The 17,302-nt window shown below is 66.1% G+C and overlaps 1 protein-coding gene across 1 annotated transcript; it reads right to left on the bottom strand.

Annotated features, from left to right (window-relative positions):
- Positions 1 to 454: 454 nt before the first annotated feature.
- LTBP4 (latent transforming growth factor beta binding protein 4) lies at positions 455 to 17,222 on the bottom strand (the record flags this gene model as incomplete). The annotated part of the gene is given in 27 exon segments (XM_082785590.1): positions 455 to 598; positions 698 to 1,084; positions 2,037 to 2,189; positions 2,956 to 3,105; positions 4,431 to 4,559; positions 5,020 to 5,085; positions 6,038 to 6,361; positions 6,453 to 6,581; positions 7,104 to 7,235; positions 7,838 to 7,969; positions 8,054 to 8,176; positions 8,971 to 9,096; positions 9,179 to 9,304; positions 9,374 to 9,493; positions 9,803 to 9,928; positions 10,006 to 10,131; positions 10,730 to 10,858; positions 11,612 to 11,816; positions 11,898 to 12,118; positions 12,198 to 12,344; positions 12,575 to 12,739; positions 13,746 to 13,868; positions 13,977 to 14,045; positions 14,135 to 14,237; positions 16,188 to 16,447; positions 17,012 to 17,118; positions 17,120 to 17,222. Coding segments are annotated over 27 exon segments (4,125 nt in total), but the record flags the coding sequence as incomplete, so codon positions are not given.
- Positions 17,223 to 17,302: the final 80 nt, after the last annotated feature.

The following is a 17,302-nucleotide window of genomic DNA, read 5'->3' as shown; positions in this document are numbered from 1 at the left end:
ATTGGGGTGGGATTTGGGATGGGATTGGGGTGGGATTAGGATGGGATTGCGGTGGGGATGGGAAGGGATTTGGGGCGGGATTGGGATTGGATTTGGGGTCGGCCTGGGGTGGGAAGGGGTTGCAGGTGGGATTGGGGGGGGGTGGGGATGGGATTTGGGTGGGATTGGGATTGGGGGGGTACGGAATGGGCATGGGATTGGGATTTGGGGTAGGATTTGGGGTTGGATTAGGGTGGGATTGGGGGTTGGATGAAGGTGGGATTGGGGGTTGGATGAAGGTGGGATTGGGGGATGGGCTGAGGTGGGATTTGGGCTGCGACTGGGGATTGGGATGAGATGGGACGGGACTGGGATGGGATGGGGAAGGGATCAAGACGGGATTAGGCCGGGATTAGGCCGGGATTATGCCGGGATTAGGCCGGGATTATGCCGGGATTAGGCCATCTGTCCTCACCCACGCAGGCCACGCGTGCGGCGTCCAGCCGGTAGCCGGGGTCGCAGGCGCAGGTGAAGCCCTGGGGCACCCGCACGCAGCGCCCGTGCTCGCAGCCGCTCAGCACCCCGCACAGCTCCGCCGGCAGCGCCTCGTCCCGGGGGTCTGCGGGGGGGGGTCCCGTCAGCCCCCTCCCCATAAAAACCCCCCAAATCCCCCCCAAAAAAAAAACCCTAATCCCCCCCCCCCCCCCCCCAATCTCACCGTCCTCGCTGGCTCGCCCCGGCCGCTCGGCCACGCCGTGGGGCTGGAAGAGCCACGGGGGGGGGTCCTGGGGGGCGCTGGGGGGGCTGCGGGGCCGGGAGGAGCGGGGGGGGGGGCCCCGGCGGGACCCCTCGAAATCCTCCAAGTCCTCGTAGCGGGGGGGGGCGGCGTAAAGGGCGTCCCCGCGGGGGTCGTAGCCCCCCCCCAGCCCGTAGGGGTCGTAGTCGGCGCGCAGCCCCGGGGGGGGCAGGCGGGGGCCCGGACCCCCAAAGGGGAGGGGGCCGTAGGGCAGCCCGTAGTGGGGGGGGTATTCGGGGCCGTATTCGTAGGGGGGGCCCAGCCCCGGGCCGGGGGGGCGCAGGACGTTGCAGAGGAACTCGAAGTCATCTGGGGGGGGGGGGGGGGGGGGGGGGAGAAAAAAAAATAGGGGGGGGGGGCAGGTTGTGGGGTGGGGTCCTAAAAATTGGGGATGCTAAGGGGGGTGTTGTAAAGAGGTGGGGGGGGCGCTGTTATGTGGGGGGTGCCCAAGGGGTCTCCGTTATGGGGGGGGTGTTGTGGGGTGGTGGGAGGGGTTCCCATTATGGGGGGGTGCCCAAGGGGTCCCCACTATGGGGGGGGGGGCATTGTAGGGAAGGGGAGGGGTCACCATTATTGGGGGGGTGCCCAAGGGGTCCTCATTATGGGGGGGGTGCAAGGGGTTATGGGGGGGGGTCCAAGGGTTCCCCTTTTTGAGGGGGGTCCAAGGGGTCCCAATCATGGGGGGGGGGGTCCAAGGGGGACCCACTCTGGGGCTGCCCATGGGGTCCCCATTATGGGGGTCTGGGAGGGGGGGGGCCTATTGCTGGGGTAGGAGGGGGGCAGGGTGGGGGTCCCCCTGTGTGGGGGCTGGGGATGGGGGGGTCGTGGGCATGGGGGGGGGCGTGGGGACATGGGGATGTGGGCATGGGGGGGGGGCAGGGACATGGGGGGACATGGGGACACGGGGATGTGAGGCTATAGGGCCTTAGGGACATGGGGACACAGGGACATGGGGACAAGGGGCCGTAGGGGACACGGGTGCACGGCGATATGAGGCTATGGGGCCACGTGGCTGTGGGGTCATAGGGACACGGGGACACGGGGACATGGGGACACGGGGACATGGGGACACAGGGACATGGGGACACAGGGACATGGGGACACGGGGACACGGGGACGTGGCCATGGGGGGACACAGGGCCACTGGGACGCGAAGCTACGGGGCCACGTGTCTATGGGGCCATAGGGACAGGGGGCCGTGGGGCCACGGGGCCGGGGGGCTGTGGGGGACACGGGGCCGTGGGGGACGCGGCGGTGGCACCTGAGTGTCGCGCGGGGCACAGGGCGCAGTCCATGCCCCAGGCCTCGCCGTAGAGGCAGCAGCACTCGGTGTAGGTCGCCTGCCGGTCCAGCCGCGGGCGCCCGCACACCAGGTCGGGGCCGACCTCCTGCCAGCACACGGCCGGGTCCTCCTCTGGGGACAGGGGGGACACGGGGACACCGTGACGGGGGGTGCGTGGGGACGCGGGGAGGCGACGGGGGATGCGGGGACAAGGGGATGTGGGGTATGGGACGTGGGGATACGGGACGCGGTAACGTGGGGACGTGGGACGTGGGGACAGGGGGATGTGGGGACGTGGGGAGGTGACGGGGGACATGGGGACAGGGGACATGGGGACGGGGGACGTGGGGACATGGTAACACAGGGACGTGGGACATGGGGATATGGTGATGGGGGGGCGTGGGGACGCAGGGAGGCGACGGGGGACATGGGGATGTGGGGCGTGGGGATATGGGACACAGGGACAAGTGGACACAGGGACATGGGGACATGGGGACACAGTGAGGTGGGGATGTGGGGAGGTGACGTGGGAGGTGGGGAGACAATGGGGGACACTGGGATAAAGGGACGTGGGACATGGAGACACGGGACATGGGGACACGGGGATATGGGGATGTGGGACAGGGGGATGTGGGACAAGGGGAGGTGACGTGGGACGTGGGGACACGGGGACACAGGGACATGGGGATTTGGGGACACGGGGATCCAGCGACACGGGGGTGTGGGGACACAGGCCGTGGGGACATGGTGCCGTGGGACATCGGGATGTGGGACATGGGGGGGGCATCAGGGGCCAGTGCTGGGACATGGGGATGGGGGGGACACGGGGACATAGGGCAGGGATATGGGGGCACGGGGGGACAGGGTGGCACGGGGGGGTGACAGGGGGTGCCCTCACCCATGGCGCGGGTGTCGTTGGTGACGCAGCGGCGCTGGGAGCCGTCCAGCACCAGGGGGGGGGCGCAGGAGCAGAAGTAGGAGCCCACCGTGTTGACGCAGCGGCCCCCGATGCACGGCTCCGCGTCCTCGTCCTGGCACTCGTCGTTATCTGGGGGGGGGGCGGCGGTCGGTGGGGGGCACGGGGGGGGGCTGGAAGGGGGCTCGGGGTGCGGGCAGGGCACAAGTAGGGTGCTGGGAGGGTGCTCAGGGTGCTGGCAGGGTGCTCTCAGGGTGCTCTCGGGGTGCTGGGGCTGCAGGCAGGGTGCTCGGGGTGCAAGTGGGGTGCTCGGGGTGCAGGCAGGGTGCTCTCAGGGTGCACAGCGTGCCAATAGGGTGCTGAGGATGCAGGGGGGGCCCAGGCAGGGTGCTCAGGGTGCAGGTAGGGTGCACTCAAGGCACAAGTTGGGTGCTCAGGGTGTAAAAAGGGTGCTCAGGGTGCAAAGAGGGTGCTCAGGGTGCTGGCAGGGTGCTCAGGGTGCAGGCAGGGTGCTCAGGGTGCAGGCAGGGTGCTGGAAGGGTGTGGGCAGGGTGCTGGCAGGGTGCTCAGGGTGCAGCTAGTGCGCACTCAGAGCACAATTAGGGTGCTCAGGGTGCTGGCAGGGTGCTCTCAGGGTGCACAGGGTGCAGGTAGGGTGCACTCAGGGCATAAGTTGGGTGCTCAGGGTGCAGACAAGGTGTTGGCAGGGTGTTCAGGGTGCAACCAGGGTGCTCAGGGTGCAGTCAGGGTGCAAGTAGGGTGCTGGCAGGGTGCTCTCATGGTGCAGGCAGGGTGCTCAGGGTGCACTCAGGGTGCAGTCAGGGCACAATTAGGGTGCTTGGGGTGCAGGTAGGGCACGCTCAGGGTGCTCAGGGTGCAGGCAGGGTGCTCAGGGTGCTCAGGATGCAAGTAGGGTGCTCAGGGTGCTGGCTGGGTGTAGGCAGGGTGCTCAGGGTGCAGGTAGGGTGCACTCCGGGCACAAGTTGGGTGCTCAGGGTGCTCAGGGTGCAAAGAGGGTGCTCAGGGTGCTCTCAGGGTGCTGTCTGGGTACAGGTGGTGTGCTCAGGGTGTAGGTAGGGTGCTCAGGGTGCTGGCTGGGTGCTGGAAGGGTGTGGGCAGGGTGCTCAGGGTGTGGGCAGGGTGCTCAGGGTGCTCTCAGGGTGTGAGCAGGGTGCTCGGGGTGCAGGCAGGGTACAGGTAGCGTGCTCAGGGTGCAGGCAGGGTGCAGTCAGGGCACAATGAGGGTGCTTAGGGTGCAGGCAGGGTGCTCAGGGTGCAGGCAGGGCGCACTCAGGGTGCAGTCAGGGTGCAAGTCGGGTGCTCGGGGTGCAGCCAGGGTGCACTCGGAGCACAATTAGGGTACTCAGGGTGCAGGTAGGGTGCACTCAGGGCACAAGTAGGGTGCTGGGGGTGCTGAGGTCAGGGTGCTGGGGGTGCTGGGGGTGCTGGGTGCTCACCCACGCACTGCAGGTGCTCCTGCTCGTAGTAGTAGCCGCTGGGGCAGTAGCAGCTGAAGCCGGGGGCGGCGTTGATGCAGACCCCCCCCCGGCACAGCTGCGGCGCGAACACCCGGCACTCGTCCACGTCTGGGGGGTGGGGAGGGGGCGACATCAGGGGGAGGGTCCCCGGAATTGGGGGGGGCACCCCCGAAATGGGGGAGCCCCTCTATAGGAGGGGAACCCCAAAATAGGGGGGGTATTGCCCCCAAAATAGGGGGGATTCACCCAAAAGGGGGGGGGGGTAACCCCCACAAAATAGGGGGGGCATCCCCAAATTGAGGGGGCACCCTGAAAAATGGGGACATCCCCAAAATGGGAGGGGTGAGTCCCCCAAATGGGGGGCATCCCGTAAATGGGGGAGCCCCAAAACAGGGGTGGCATCCCCAAAATGGGGGGTTATCCCCCAAATGGGCAGGGGCAACCCCAAACTGGGGGGGGCATCCCCAAAACTGGGGAACCCCTAAATACGAGGGGAGCCCCTGAGAAGGGGGGGAGTCCCCAAATGGGGGGGTCCCATCGCTGTGCCCCCCCCCGCGGCCGCACTGACCTGCTGCTGAGCCCTGGGGCCCCGTGGTCTGGCCGGTCCCGTGGGGGCAGAGGGCTCGGTGCTCGGCTTGGGGGGGGGGAACAGCGGCGTCACCCCCCCCGCACCTTGGCACCATCCTGACCCCATCCCCAGCCCGTCCCTGTCCCCATCCACACCCCGATCCCAATCCCATCCCATCCCAGTCCTAATCCCTGGCAATCCCAACCCCAATCCCAATCCCCTTCCAATCCCATCCCCATCCCTATCCCAAATCCCATCAACACCCCATCCCCATCCCAATCCCATCCCATCCCCATCCCCATCCCATCCCCATTCCATCCCAGTCCCAATCCCAATCCCAATCTCAATCTCAATCCCATCACCATCCCCATCCCAATTCCATCCCCACCCCCCAATCCTATCCCAATCCCATCCCAATCCTAATCCTATCTCCACCCCAATCCCATCCCATCCCAGTCCCAATTGCAACTCCAATCCCATCACCATCCCATCCCAAATCCCATCCCATTCCATTCCACTCCAATCCCAATCCCATCCCAATCCAATCCCCATCCCATTCCCATCCCCAAACCCCATCCCCCTCCCCAATCCCATCCCCATCCCCAATCCCCATCCCCAATACCAATCCCATCCCCATCCCATCCCATCCCATCCCATCCCATTCCCAATCCCCCATCCCCCTCCCCAATCCCATCCCCATCCCCAATCCCCCATCCCCATCCCCAATCCCAATCCCAATCCTAATCCCCATCCCCCTCCCCAATCCCATCCCCATCCCCAATCCCATCCCCATCCCCAATCCAAATCCCATCCCCAATCCCCATCCCCAATCCCAATCCCAATCCTAATCCCCATCCCATCCCATCCCATCCCCATCCCCATCCCCAATCCCCATCCCCAATCCTAATCCCAATCCCAATCCCATCCCCATCCCCAATCCCACTCCCACCCCAATCCCTTCCCACCCCACGCCATCCCCGATCCCCTCCCCCCCCCCATAGTGTCCCCATGTCCCCACCGGTTCCAGGCGTGGGGCACGGCCTCGGGGGGGGGCAGTGGACCCCCCAGCCCCCCCCCACGCTGCAGCAGCACTGCTGCCGGCTGACGTTGGGCGCCAGCACCCCGCAGGCGGGGCTGAAGCACGCTGCCAGCCCCGGGGGGGCCTCCACGGCTCCGGGGGGGGCCGGAGGAGGGGGGTCGCTGGGGGGGGGTCCCCCGCACGTCCCCGTCACCGGGTCGAACTCGTGGCCCCCGTCGGGGCAGAGGCAGAGGAAGGAGCCGTCCACGTTCTCGCAGCGCGCCGCCCCGCACACCCCCGGCAGCGTGGCGCACTCGTCCACGTCTGGGGGAGAAACACGAAGCGGGGGGGTGCTCAGTGTCACTGTGGGTGTCCCCCCCCCCCCCCCCCACTTCTGTCCCCGCTGTCCCCGTACCCTGGCAGTGGTGGCCGTGCCGGGCGGCCTCGTAGCCCTGGTGGCAGGCGCACTGGAAGGAGCCGGGGAGGTTGTGGCAGGCGGCGTGGGGGCCGCAGCGGGACCCCCCCTCGGCACACTCGTCCTCGTCTGCAAGCGGGGAGGGGACAGTTTTTGAGGGTTGGGGGCGGTGGTGACATTGGGGGGAGCGTGGAGCCGTCCCCCGAAAGCTCAGCCCCGTGGGGGGGTCCCCACTGTCCCCCGATGGCCCCTGCTGTCCGTCCCCATCCTGACCCCATGGAGAAATCCCCCTGCCCCTAAACCCCGCAGTGATGTCCCTGCTGTCCCCTAGGGCACGGTCCCCTCTGCCAGGGCCCCCACAGGTCAGGGTCCCCTCAGCCTCTCCATACCCCCATCCCCGTGCCCCCATCCCTGTCCCCATGGCCCCGTCCCTGTCCCCGTGCCCCCATCCCTGTCCCCATGGCCCCGTCCCTGTCCCCATGGCCCCGTTCCTGTCCCCGTGCCCCCATCCCTGTCCCCATGGCCCCATCCCCATCCCCATGGCCCCATCCCTGTCCCCATGGCCCCGTCCCTGTCCCCATGGCCCCATCCCCATCCCCGTGCCCCCATCCCTGTCCCCATGGCCCCGTCCCCGTCCCCATGGCCCCGTACCCTCACACCCCCCGCCGTCCCGGGGCCGGTATCCGTGCTGGCAGGCGGGCACGCAGCGGTAGGATCCGGGCAGGTTCTCGCAGCGCTCGGCCCCGCACAGCTCGGCCCCGTGCTCCTGGCACTCGTCCACATCTGCGGGGACACCGGGGGGGACCCCCAGCACGGGGGGGGGACAAGGTGGGATGGGGGATGATGGGGACCACAGCCCCGGGCAGGATGAGCCCCGTGCACATCCCATCCCTGTGTGTGGGTTCCCATCCCTGTCCCAGTCCCCGTGATCGTCCTGTTCTGGTCCCTGTACCTGTCTCCGTTCCCATCCCATCCCCAATCCCACCCCAATCTCACCCTAATCCCATCCCAATCCCATCCCAATCCCGCCCCCTATTTTCATTCATTATTGGTCTCCATCTCCATCCCCATCCCAATCCTGTTCCAATCCCACCCCCATCCCCATTCCAAACCCATTCCGTCCCCATCCCTGTCCCAGTCCCCGTCCCAGTCCCAGTCCCAGTCCCAGTCCCAGTCCCAGTCCCAGTCCCAGTCCCTATTTTCATCCATTATTAGTCTCCATTTTGATCCCCATCCCCATCCCAATCCCATCCCATCCCATCCCATCCCCACCCCAATCCCCTCCCATCCCCACCCCAATCCCAGTCCCTAAACCCATCCATTATCGGTCTCTATCTCCATCCCCACCCCAATCCCCACCCCAATCCCAATCCCAATCCCCGTACCCTCACAGCCCCCGCCGTCCCGGGGCCGGTATCCGTGCTGGCAGGCGGGCACGCAGCGGTAGGAGCCGGGCAGGTTCTCGCAGCGCTCGGCCCCGCACAGCTCGGCCCCGTGCTCCTGGCACTCGTCCACATCTGCGGGGACAGGGCCACCCTCGCCGCCAGCCCCAGGGTGGGGGGCACCCAAAATCCCCCCCCCCTAATCCCCCAGCCCCTCACCGTGGCACTGGGCCCGCTCGGCGTCGGTGCGGAAGCCGGCGGGGCAGTGGCACTCGAAGGCGCCGTCGGTGTTGGCGCAGCGGCCACCCCGGCACACGTCCCCGCGCTGGCACTCGTCCACGTCTGGGGGGGACACGGGGTGAGGACGGGGGGGACGTGGGCACGGGGGGGATGTGGGTACAGGGGGGGACACGGGGGCAGGGGGGATACAGGGAAAGAAGGGGACACGGGGGATGGTGGCATCCCGTGGTACCCGCGTGGTACCGTGCATGGGTGGGTGGTGGAGGGGAGGGGTGGGATGGGATGGGATGGGATTGGGATTGGGATTGGGATTGGGATTGGGATGGGGTGGAAAAGGGGTGGGATGGGATGGGATGGGATTGGGATGGGATTTGGATTGGGATTGGGATGGAAATGGGGATGGGGATGGGGATGGGGATGGGGATTGGGATGGGGTGGAAAAGGAGTGGGATGGGATGGGATTGGGGTGGGATTGGGATTGGGATGGAAATGGGGATGGGGATGGGGATGAGGATGGGGTGGAAAAAGGGTGGGATGGGGATGGGATTGGGGTGGGATGGGGATGGGATGGAGACAGGGATGGGATGGGGGTTGGGATTGGGATGGGCTGGGGACTGGGGTGAGTATGGGGATGGGATGGGGACAGGGAGAGACATTGGGATGGGATAGGATGGGGATGGGATTGGGATGGGGATAGGATTGGGATTGGATGGGGACATGGATAGGCATGGGGATGGGACTGAGTGGATTAACCGGGACTAAGAACCACAACTGGAATAGGAACCACAATGAGAATGGGGACAGCAATGAGCACAGGGACTGGGATGGGTATGGGGACCAGGACAGACACGGGGACAGGGACAGGGACAGGGACAGGGACCATGCCGGGCTCTGACCGACACATGCGGTGCCCTCGGGGGTGCTGGCGTAGCCCTGGGCACAGAGGCAGCTGTAGGAGCCCTCGGTGTTGAGGCACTCGCCATGCGGGAAGCAGAAGTCGCCCTCCAGGCACTCGTTGACATCTGTGGGCAGATGGGGGCCGTGGGGGGGGTTGTCGGGGCAGGGGGGACACGGCACCGTCCCCACGCCGCCCCCACCACTCACCCGCGCATGGCGCGCCGTCGGCACCCACCCGGTAGCCGCGCCGGCACTGGCAGCGGAAGGAGCCCTCGGTGTTACTGCAGCGGCCGTGGGGACCGCAGGGCGAGCCCGTGGCGCACTCATCCACGTCTACAGGGTGGCACAATTAAGGGTGGGCCCCCCCAGGGGACAGGGGGGACGGGGGGGGGACGCGGGTACCTGCGCAGCGCCCGTGGCGCAGCTCGAAGCCGTCACGGCACGGCCGGCACTGGAAGGAGCCCGGCGCGTTGACGCACTCCTGGCCGGGGCAGGCCAGGCGGTTCTCGCACTCGTCGATGTCTGCACGGCACAGAGAGGGGGCGGCGGTGGCACCACGGGGACGGCGTGGGTGGGGAGGGCGTGGGTGGTGGCACCATGGATGGTGACCCCATGGATGGTGACCCCATGGCACAGTGACCCCATGGATGCTGACCCCATGGCACAGTGACCCCATGGATGGTGACCCCATGGCACAGTGACCCCATGGATGAACCCATGGATGGTGACCCCATGAACGATGACCCCGTGGGTGATGAGCACGCAGATGGTGTCCCCATACCCTCAGTGTCCCCACACCCTGGTGTCCCCACACCCGGTGTCCCTGCTCACCCTGGCACTGTCCCGTGGGCGTGCTGGCCCGGTAGCCGGCCGGGCAGACGCAGCGGTAGCCACCGGGCAAGTTCTCGCAGCGGCTCTGGGCGCAGGGCGAGGGGCTCTGGGCACACTCATCCACATCTACAGGGACACGGCCACCTCAGCCCCGTCCCCGTTGTCCCCATTGTCCCCCTCTGTCCCCCCTCGTCCCTGCTGACCTTGGCAGTCGGTGCCGCCGGGGCCGGGCCGGTAGCCGGGGCCGCAGACGCAGCGGAAGCTCCCCACCGTGTTCTCGCAGCGGCCGGGGGCGCAGGGCCGGGGGCTGCGCCGGCACTCGTCCACGTCTGGGCGGGCGGGGGGACGGACGGCAATGGGGACAGACGGACGGACAGGAGCAGGGACAGATGGAGAGATGGGTGGGAGGGAAGGGGGAGAGGGGAGTGGGGAGGTGGGTGCACGGGGAAATGGGTGCAGGGGGAAATGGGGGCACGGGGAGGTGGGTGCACGGGGAGGTGGGTGCACAAGGAAGTGGATACATGGGGAAATGGGTGCACAGAGAAATGGGTGGGTGCACGAGGAGGTGGGTGCATGGGGAAATAGGTGGGTGCACGAGGAGGTGGGTGCATGGGGAAATAGGTGGGTGCACGAGGAGGTGGGTGCACGGGGAAATTGGTGCACAAGGAAATGGGTGCGTGAGGAAACGGGTGGCTGCACAGGGAAATGGGTGCACGAGGAAACGGGTGAGTGCACTGGGAGGTGGGTGCACAGGGAAATGGGTGCACGGAGAGGTGGGTGCATGGGGAAATAGGTGGGTGCACGGGGAGGTGGATGCACAGGGAAATGAGTGCAGGGAGAGGTGGGTGCACAGGGACATGGGTGCACGCACAGGGAGGTGGGTGCACAGGGAGATGGGTGCCCGGGGAGGGGCTGGGTGCTGCTCACCGATGCAGTGGGTGCCCTGGGTGCTGAGCCAGAAGCCGGGGTGGCAGAGGCAGGTGTAGCCGCCCTGGCGCGGGACGCAGCGCCCAGGGCCGCAGATCCGCGGGTTCCGCTCGCACACGCTGCCAGCGGCTGCAATCAGGCAGACGTGAGTAACACACGTGTGTGCAAACAGGCAGGCGTGCAACTGTGCACATGCATGCAAATAGGCATGCGTGCAGCTGTGCACACATGTGCAAACATGCACGCATGCATACTGTGCACGTGTGCAATCAAGCATGCATGCAACTGTGGACATGTGTGCAAATAGGCATGTAGGACACATGCACACGTGTAGGCATGTGTAAGTAGGCACTGTGCACACGTGTGTAAGTGGGCATGCATGTAACCGTGCACACGTGTGCAAATAGGCACGCATGCAAACCGTGCACACGTGCACCATATATTTAGCTGTGCATGCACGAGATGCACACGTGCAGCTGCAGCTGCATGCAGCTAGGCAAGCCTGCAATGGTGTGCACACATGTAACATGCATGTGTGTAACTGTGCACGCCTGTAACTGTGCACAAATGAGACTTACTAAATGCAAATTGCACACGTGTGTAACTGCTTGCACATGTAACTGAGCACACGTGCACATGCTACTGCACGCATGCAGCCATGCAAGCATGCAACCACGCACAAGTGCACAGCCACATGCACACTTGTGACCTTGCACACCTGTGCAGAAATGTGTATGTGCAACAGCGCAGAGCATAACCACACGTGCAAAAAAAACGCACGCATGCAGCCGCACGCAGTGCAACCCCATGCACATCTGCAACCATGCATGCGTGCAACAGTGCACACGCGTGTGCAGCCGTGCACAAGTGCCCCAGCCCTACCTGGTGCCGGACTCTCCGGGCCGGGCGGCGTGGGGAGGGGTCCCAGCAGCCCCAGGGTGGGTCGAGGCACGATGACAACCTCGGGGGCTGGTGGTGGCACCTCGGGGATGTGCGGTGGCACCTCGGGGACGCGTTGTGGCACCTCGGGGATATCTGGTGGCACCTCGGGGATGCTTTGTGGCGCCTCGGGGACCCGTTGTGGAACCTTGGGGACATGTGGCACCTCAGGGACATGCGGTGGTGCCTCAGGGACATGTGGTGGCACATCAGGGACATGTGGTGACACCTCGGGGACACGCGGTGACACCTCGGGGATGTGTTGTGGCACCTCGGGGACACGCGGTGGCACATCAGGGACCCGTGGTGGCACCTCGGGGGCACGTGGTGGCACATGTGGGACGCGTGGTGGCACTTCGTGGACGCGTTGTGGCACATCAGGGACCCGCGGTGGCACCTCGGGGACGGGCGGTGACCTGCTGGGGGGTGGCCGACCGGGGCGCCAACGAGCTGTGGGGCAGAGCAATGGGGTGAGGGGGGTGTTGGCAGCCGGGGAGGGGGGACAAAGTGGGGGGGACAAGGGGCTCACGGGCGGCGGTCACAGCTGGGGAGGGGACACGGGGACGCCCCAGGGGGACACGGGGCAGGTCCTGGCCCAGGTAGCGGGTGTTGTAGCGCAGGTCGGAGGCTGAGTAGTGGTAGCCGGGGCCGGCGGGGCAGATCTCCTTGAACCCCTCTGCAATTGAAGGGGGGGAGGGGGTGTCAAAATGGACCCCCCCCCCCGCAAAAAATTACCCCCCTCCCCCAAAAAAACGCCCCCTCCAAAGGGTCAGCCCGTGGCTTTGGGTGCAAATCCCATGAAACGGAGGCTCCTCAAAGGGTTTTGGGGGGGGGGGGGGTCCGCCCAAAGGGGTTTTTTTTGGGGGGGGGGTCCAAAGGGGTTGGAGGGGTGCCGGGGGGGCTCACCGGAGCCGAAGGGGGGGCAGCGCTGGCACGCCGGCCCCCAGGCCTTGCCCACGCGGCTGCAGCAGCAGATCTGGCGGGTGATGTTGCGCAGGGTGGGCAGCGCGCAGCGCCCCTCCCGCAGCACCCGGTAGCACGGCCCCCGCGCCTCCGAGATCACCTGGTGGGCTGGGGGGGGGTCGGGGGGGGTTGTACCGGTCATCCTAATCCTAATCCCAATCCCAATCCCAGTCCTAGTCCCGGTCCTAACCCCAATCCCGTTTCATCTTGTTCCCATCCCAATCCCACCTCGTCCTGCTCCATCCCCATCCCACCCCATCCCTTTGCCCTTCCTCTTCCCTTCCCTGTCCCCTCTCAATCCCAATCCCAATCCCATTTCAGACCATCCCCATCCCAATCCCAATCCCTTCCCCTCCCTATTCCAATTCCTACCCCAACCCTGACTCGAACCCCAATCTCACCCCATCCCCATCCCATCACCATCCCCTCCCAATCCCAATCCCAACCCCTACTCCATCCTCACCCCATCCCAATCCCAACCACAATCCCAATCCCCATGTCCTCCCAATCCCAAACACAATCCAAATCCCAACCCCAATCTCAACCCCAACCCCAATCCCAACCATAATCCCAATTCCAACCCCAACCCCAACCCCAACCCCAATCCCAGTCCCAACCCCATTCCCAACCCCAATCCCATTCCCAACCCCAACCCCAGTCCCAATCCCATTCCCAATCCCAGCCCCATTCCCATTCCCAGCCCCATTCCCAACCCCAACCCCAACCCCAACCCCAATCCCAGTCCCAACCCCATTCCCAATCCCAACCCCAATCCCAATCCCAATCCCAACCCCATTCCCAACCCCAACCCCAATCCCATTCCCAACCCCAACCCCAGTCCCAATCCCATTCCCAATCCCAGCCCCATTCCCATTCCCAGCCCCATTCCCAATCCCAACCCCAATCCCATTCCCAATCCCAACCCCAATCCCAGCCCCATTCCCAATCCCAACCCCAATCCCAACCCCAATCCCAACCCCAACCCCAATCCCAACCCCAACCCCAATCCCAATCCCAATCCCAACCCCAACCCCAACCCCAACCCCAATCCCAACCCCAACCCCAATCCCAATCCCAACCCCAACCCCAACCCCAATCCCAATCCCAATCCCACAGATGCAGCTGCTCCGGGACGAGTCCAGGATGAAGCCCTCGTGGCAGAGGCAGGCGAAGCTGCCCCGGGTGTTGGTGCAGAGCCCGTTCTGGCAGAACCCCCCCTCCTGGCACTCATCCACGTCTGGGGGGGGGGGACGGGACAGACACGGGGGGGGAGGTCAGCACCCCAAAATCCCCCCCCCCATCCCCTTTTAACCCCCCCCCCCCAAATAAAACTCCCCAAACTCACCCACGCAGGAGCCGTTGGCGCGGCGGAAACCTTTGGGGCAGGCGTGCTGCCCCACGGCGGGGGGGTTCGCTGCGAGGGGGGGGGGCACCGAGTGAGCCCCCACGCACCGCCGAACCCCCCCCAGGACCCCTCCCCACCCCCAAAAAAAAAAACCTTACGGGGGTCGGCGTCGCAGGGCTGGCACTCGTGCACCCCCCAGGCCACGCCGGCCCCCCGGCAGCAAACGTCCTGGGTGCGCAGACCGGGCAGGGGCGAGCTGCACTGCACGGGGCGGGGGGGTCGGGGGGCGCCGGGACCCCCCCACAGCCCCAGCCATGTCCCCACGTCCCCAGCCGGGTCCCCACGTCCCCATGTCCCCACCCCCACAGCCACCTCCCCGTGCTCACGTTCCCATTGCCGTGTCCCCACCCCAATGTCCCCACCCCCATCCCAATGTCCCCATCCCTGTCCCCAAGTCCCCATCCATGTCCCCATGTCCCCATGTCCCCGTCCCCATGTCCCCACCCCCATCCCAATGTCCCCATCCCTGTCCCCAAGTCCCCATCCCAATGTCCCCATGTCCCCATGTCCCCGTCCCCATGTCCCCACCCCCATCCCAATGTCCCCATCCCTGTCCCCAGGTCCCCGTCCATGTCCCCATGTCCCCACCCCCATCCCAATGTCCCCATCCCTGTCCCCAAGTCCCCATCCCCGTCCCCATGTCCCCATGTCCCCATCCCCATGTCCCCCTCCTGTCCCCAATGTCCCCCTCCTGTGCCCAAGGTCCCCAACATCCCCATGTCCCCAGTGTCCCCATCTCCCCCTCATGTCCCCAGTGTCCCCAGGTCCCCCTGCTGTCCCCAATGTCCCCATGTCCCCATCACTGTCCCCAATGTCCCCAAGTCTCCCTGCTGTCCCTACTGTTCCCAATGTCCCGCTGCTGTCCCCAACGTCCCCATGTCCCCGATGTCCCCAACATCCCCAGTGTCCCCATGTCCCCCTGCTGTCCTCTGCTGTCCCCATGTCCCCAGTATCCCCAACGTCCCCCAATGTCCTCAACACCCCAATGTCCCCAACACTCCCCACTTCCCCAACGTCCCCAAATGTCCTCAACACCACCAAGGTCCCCAACATCCCCAATGTCCCCATGTCCCCGCATCCCCAAGTCCCCCAGTGTCCCCAAGTCCCCCTGCTGTCCCCAATGTCCCCAGCATCCCCCACGTCCCCAATGTCCCAATGTCCCCCATCCCTCTCCCCAACATCCCCATGTCCCAAACTCCCCCAGTGTCCCCAAGTCCCTCAGTGTCCCCATGTCCCCAAGGTCCCCAAGTCCCCCAGTGTCCCCAAGTCCCCCTGCTGTCCCCTGCTGTCCCCATATCCTCATGTCCCTAAACGACCCCAAGTCCCCCTGCTGTCCCCAATGTCCACACCATCCCCAACGTCCCCAACTTCCCAATGTCCCCCTCCCTCTCCACAACATCCCCAAGTCCCCCAATGTCCCCAAGTCCCTCAGTGTCCCCAGTGTCCCCAAGTCCCCCGGTGTCCCCGATGTCCCCAACGTCCCAATGTCCCCCTGCTGTCCCCATGTCCCCAATGTCCCCAACATCCCCAATATCCCCAAGTCCCCCAATGTCCCCCTGTCCCCAATGTCCCCAACATCCCCAACGTCCCCATGTCCCCAACATCCCCAACGTCCCCAAGTCCCCCAATGTCCCCCTGCTGTCCCCAGTGTCCCCTAGTCCCCCGGTGTCCCCGATGTCCCCAACATTCCCAATGCCCCCAACGTCCCAATGTCCCCCTGCTGTCCCCATGTCCCCAATGTCCCCAACAGCCCCAATGTCCCCAAGTCCCCCAATGTCCCCCTGCTGTCCCCATGTCCCCAATGTCCCCAAAGTCCCTAAGTCCCCCAATGTCCCCCTGCTGTCCCCATGTCCCCAATGTCCCCAACAGCCCCAATGTCCCCAATGTCCCCAAGTCCCCCAATGTCCCCCTGCTGTCCCCATGTCCCCAATGTCCCCAAAGTCCCTAGGTCCCCCAATGTCCCCCTGCTGTCCCCATGTCCCCAATGTCCCCAACAGCCCCAATGTCCCCAATGTCCCCAAGTCCCCCAATGTCCCCCTGCTGTCCCCATGTCCCCAGTGTCCCCAGTGTCCCCAAGTCCCCCAGTGTCCCCAATGTCCCCAATGTCCCCACGTCCCCCTGCTGTCCCCAGTGTCCCCAGTGTCCCCTCACCTCCGCGCCCCGCACGGTGCGGAAGCAGTATCCGAAGCCGGCGGCGGGGCCGAAGCCGGGGCCCTCCCCGGGCAGGGGGGGGCTGCTCTGCGCCAGCACCCGGGGGGGGGGCTCCGGGGGGGGGTCCCCGGCCCCTTCGTCCCCCCCGGCCCCGTCCCCGTCCCTGTCCCCGTCCCCGTCCCGCACTCGTTCCACCTGGTGGATGGTGACCGACGCCTCGGGGGGGTGGCGCACGTGGACGCTCACCATGGACGTCACGCCTGGGGGGGGGGGACAATTTGGGGGGGGGGCAATTTGGGGGGGGGGGGGCAATTTTGGGGGGGGCAGTTGGGGAGGGGGATTTGGGGGGGAGAGAATTGGAGGGGGGAGAAGATGAGGGGGGGCAAAATTGGGGGGGGGAGAAAATTAGGGGGGGGCAATTGGGGGGGGGCAGATTTTGGGGGGACAAAATTGGGGGGGACAAATTGGGGGGGGGTAAAATTAGGGGGGAAAAAAATTAGGGGGATAATTGGGGAGGACAATTTGGGGGGGACAAATTTTGGGGGGGGACAATTTTGGGGGGACAATTTGGGGGGGGCAAAACGAGGGGGACAAAATCAGGGGGGACAGTTTGGGGGGGGGACAAAATTAGAGGGACAATTTGGGGGGGGGGAAAATGAGGGGGGGGCAGTTTGGGGGGTGCCGAAATTTTTTGGGAAGGGGACGATTGGGGGGCGGCAATTGGGGGGGGACAATCAGGATGGGGACAACTGGGGGGGGGGGTGACAACGGGGGGGGGGGGGGTGACAACACGGGGGGCATTTTTGGGGGGCCCCCCCCCTCACCGTCCTGCTCCTCCCGGTAGTTGGCGATGGGCAGGGTGTAGACGGAGCGGGTGAGGGGCTGGGGCCCCCCCGGGGGGGGGTCTCGGGGGGGTCCGGCGGTGGGGGGGGGGGGCGGGCAGCTGGCAGAACTTGCCGGCGAAGCCGGGGGGGCACAGGCAGGCGTCCGGCCGCGCGCAGACCCCCCCGTTCCGGCACAGCAGCGGGCACAGCTCTGCGGGGACACGGAGAGTTGGGGGGGGGGCACCTGGGGGGGGCAGATTTGGGGGGGGGCACCTGGGGGGGGCACATTTG

This window comes from Aythya marila (genome assembly GCF_965140915.1).
Source record: "Aythya marila genome assembly, contig: HAP1_HAP1_SCAFFOLD_1065, whole genome shotgun sequence".
Taxonomy (NCBI): domain Eukaryota; kingdom Metazoa; phylum Chordata; class Aves; order Anseriformes; family Anatidae; genus Aythya; species Aythya marila.
This window is presented reverse-complemented; position numbering and strand designations above follow the sequence as displayed.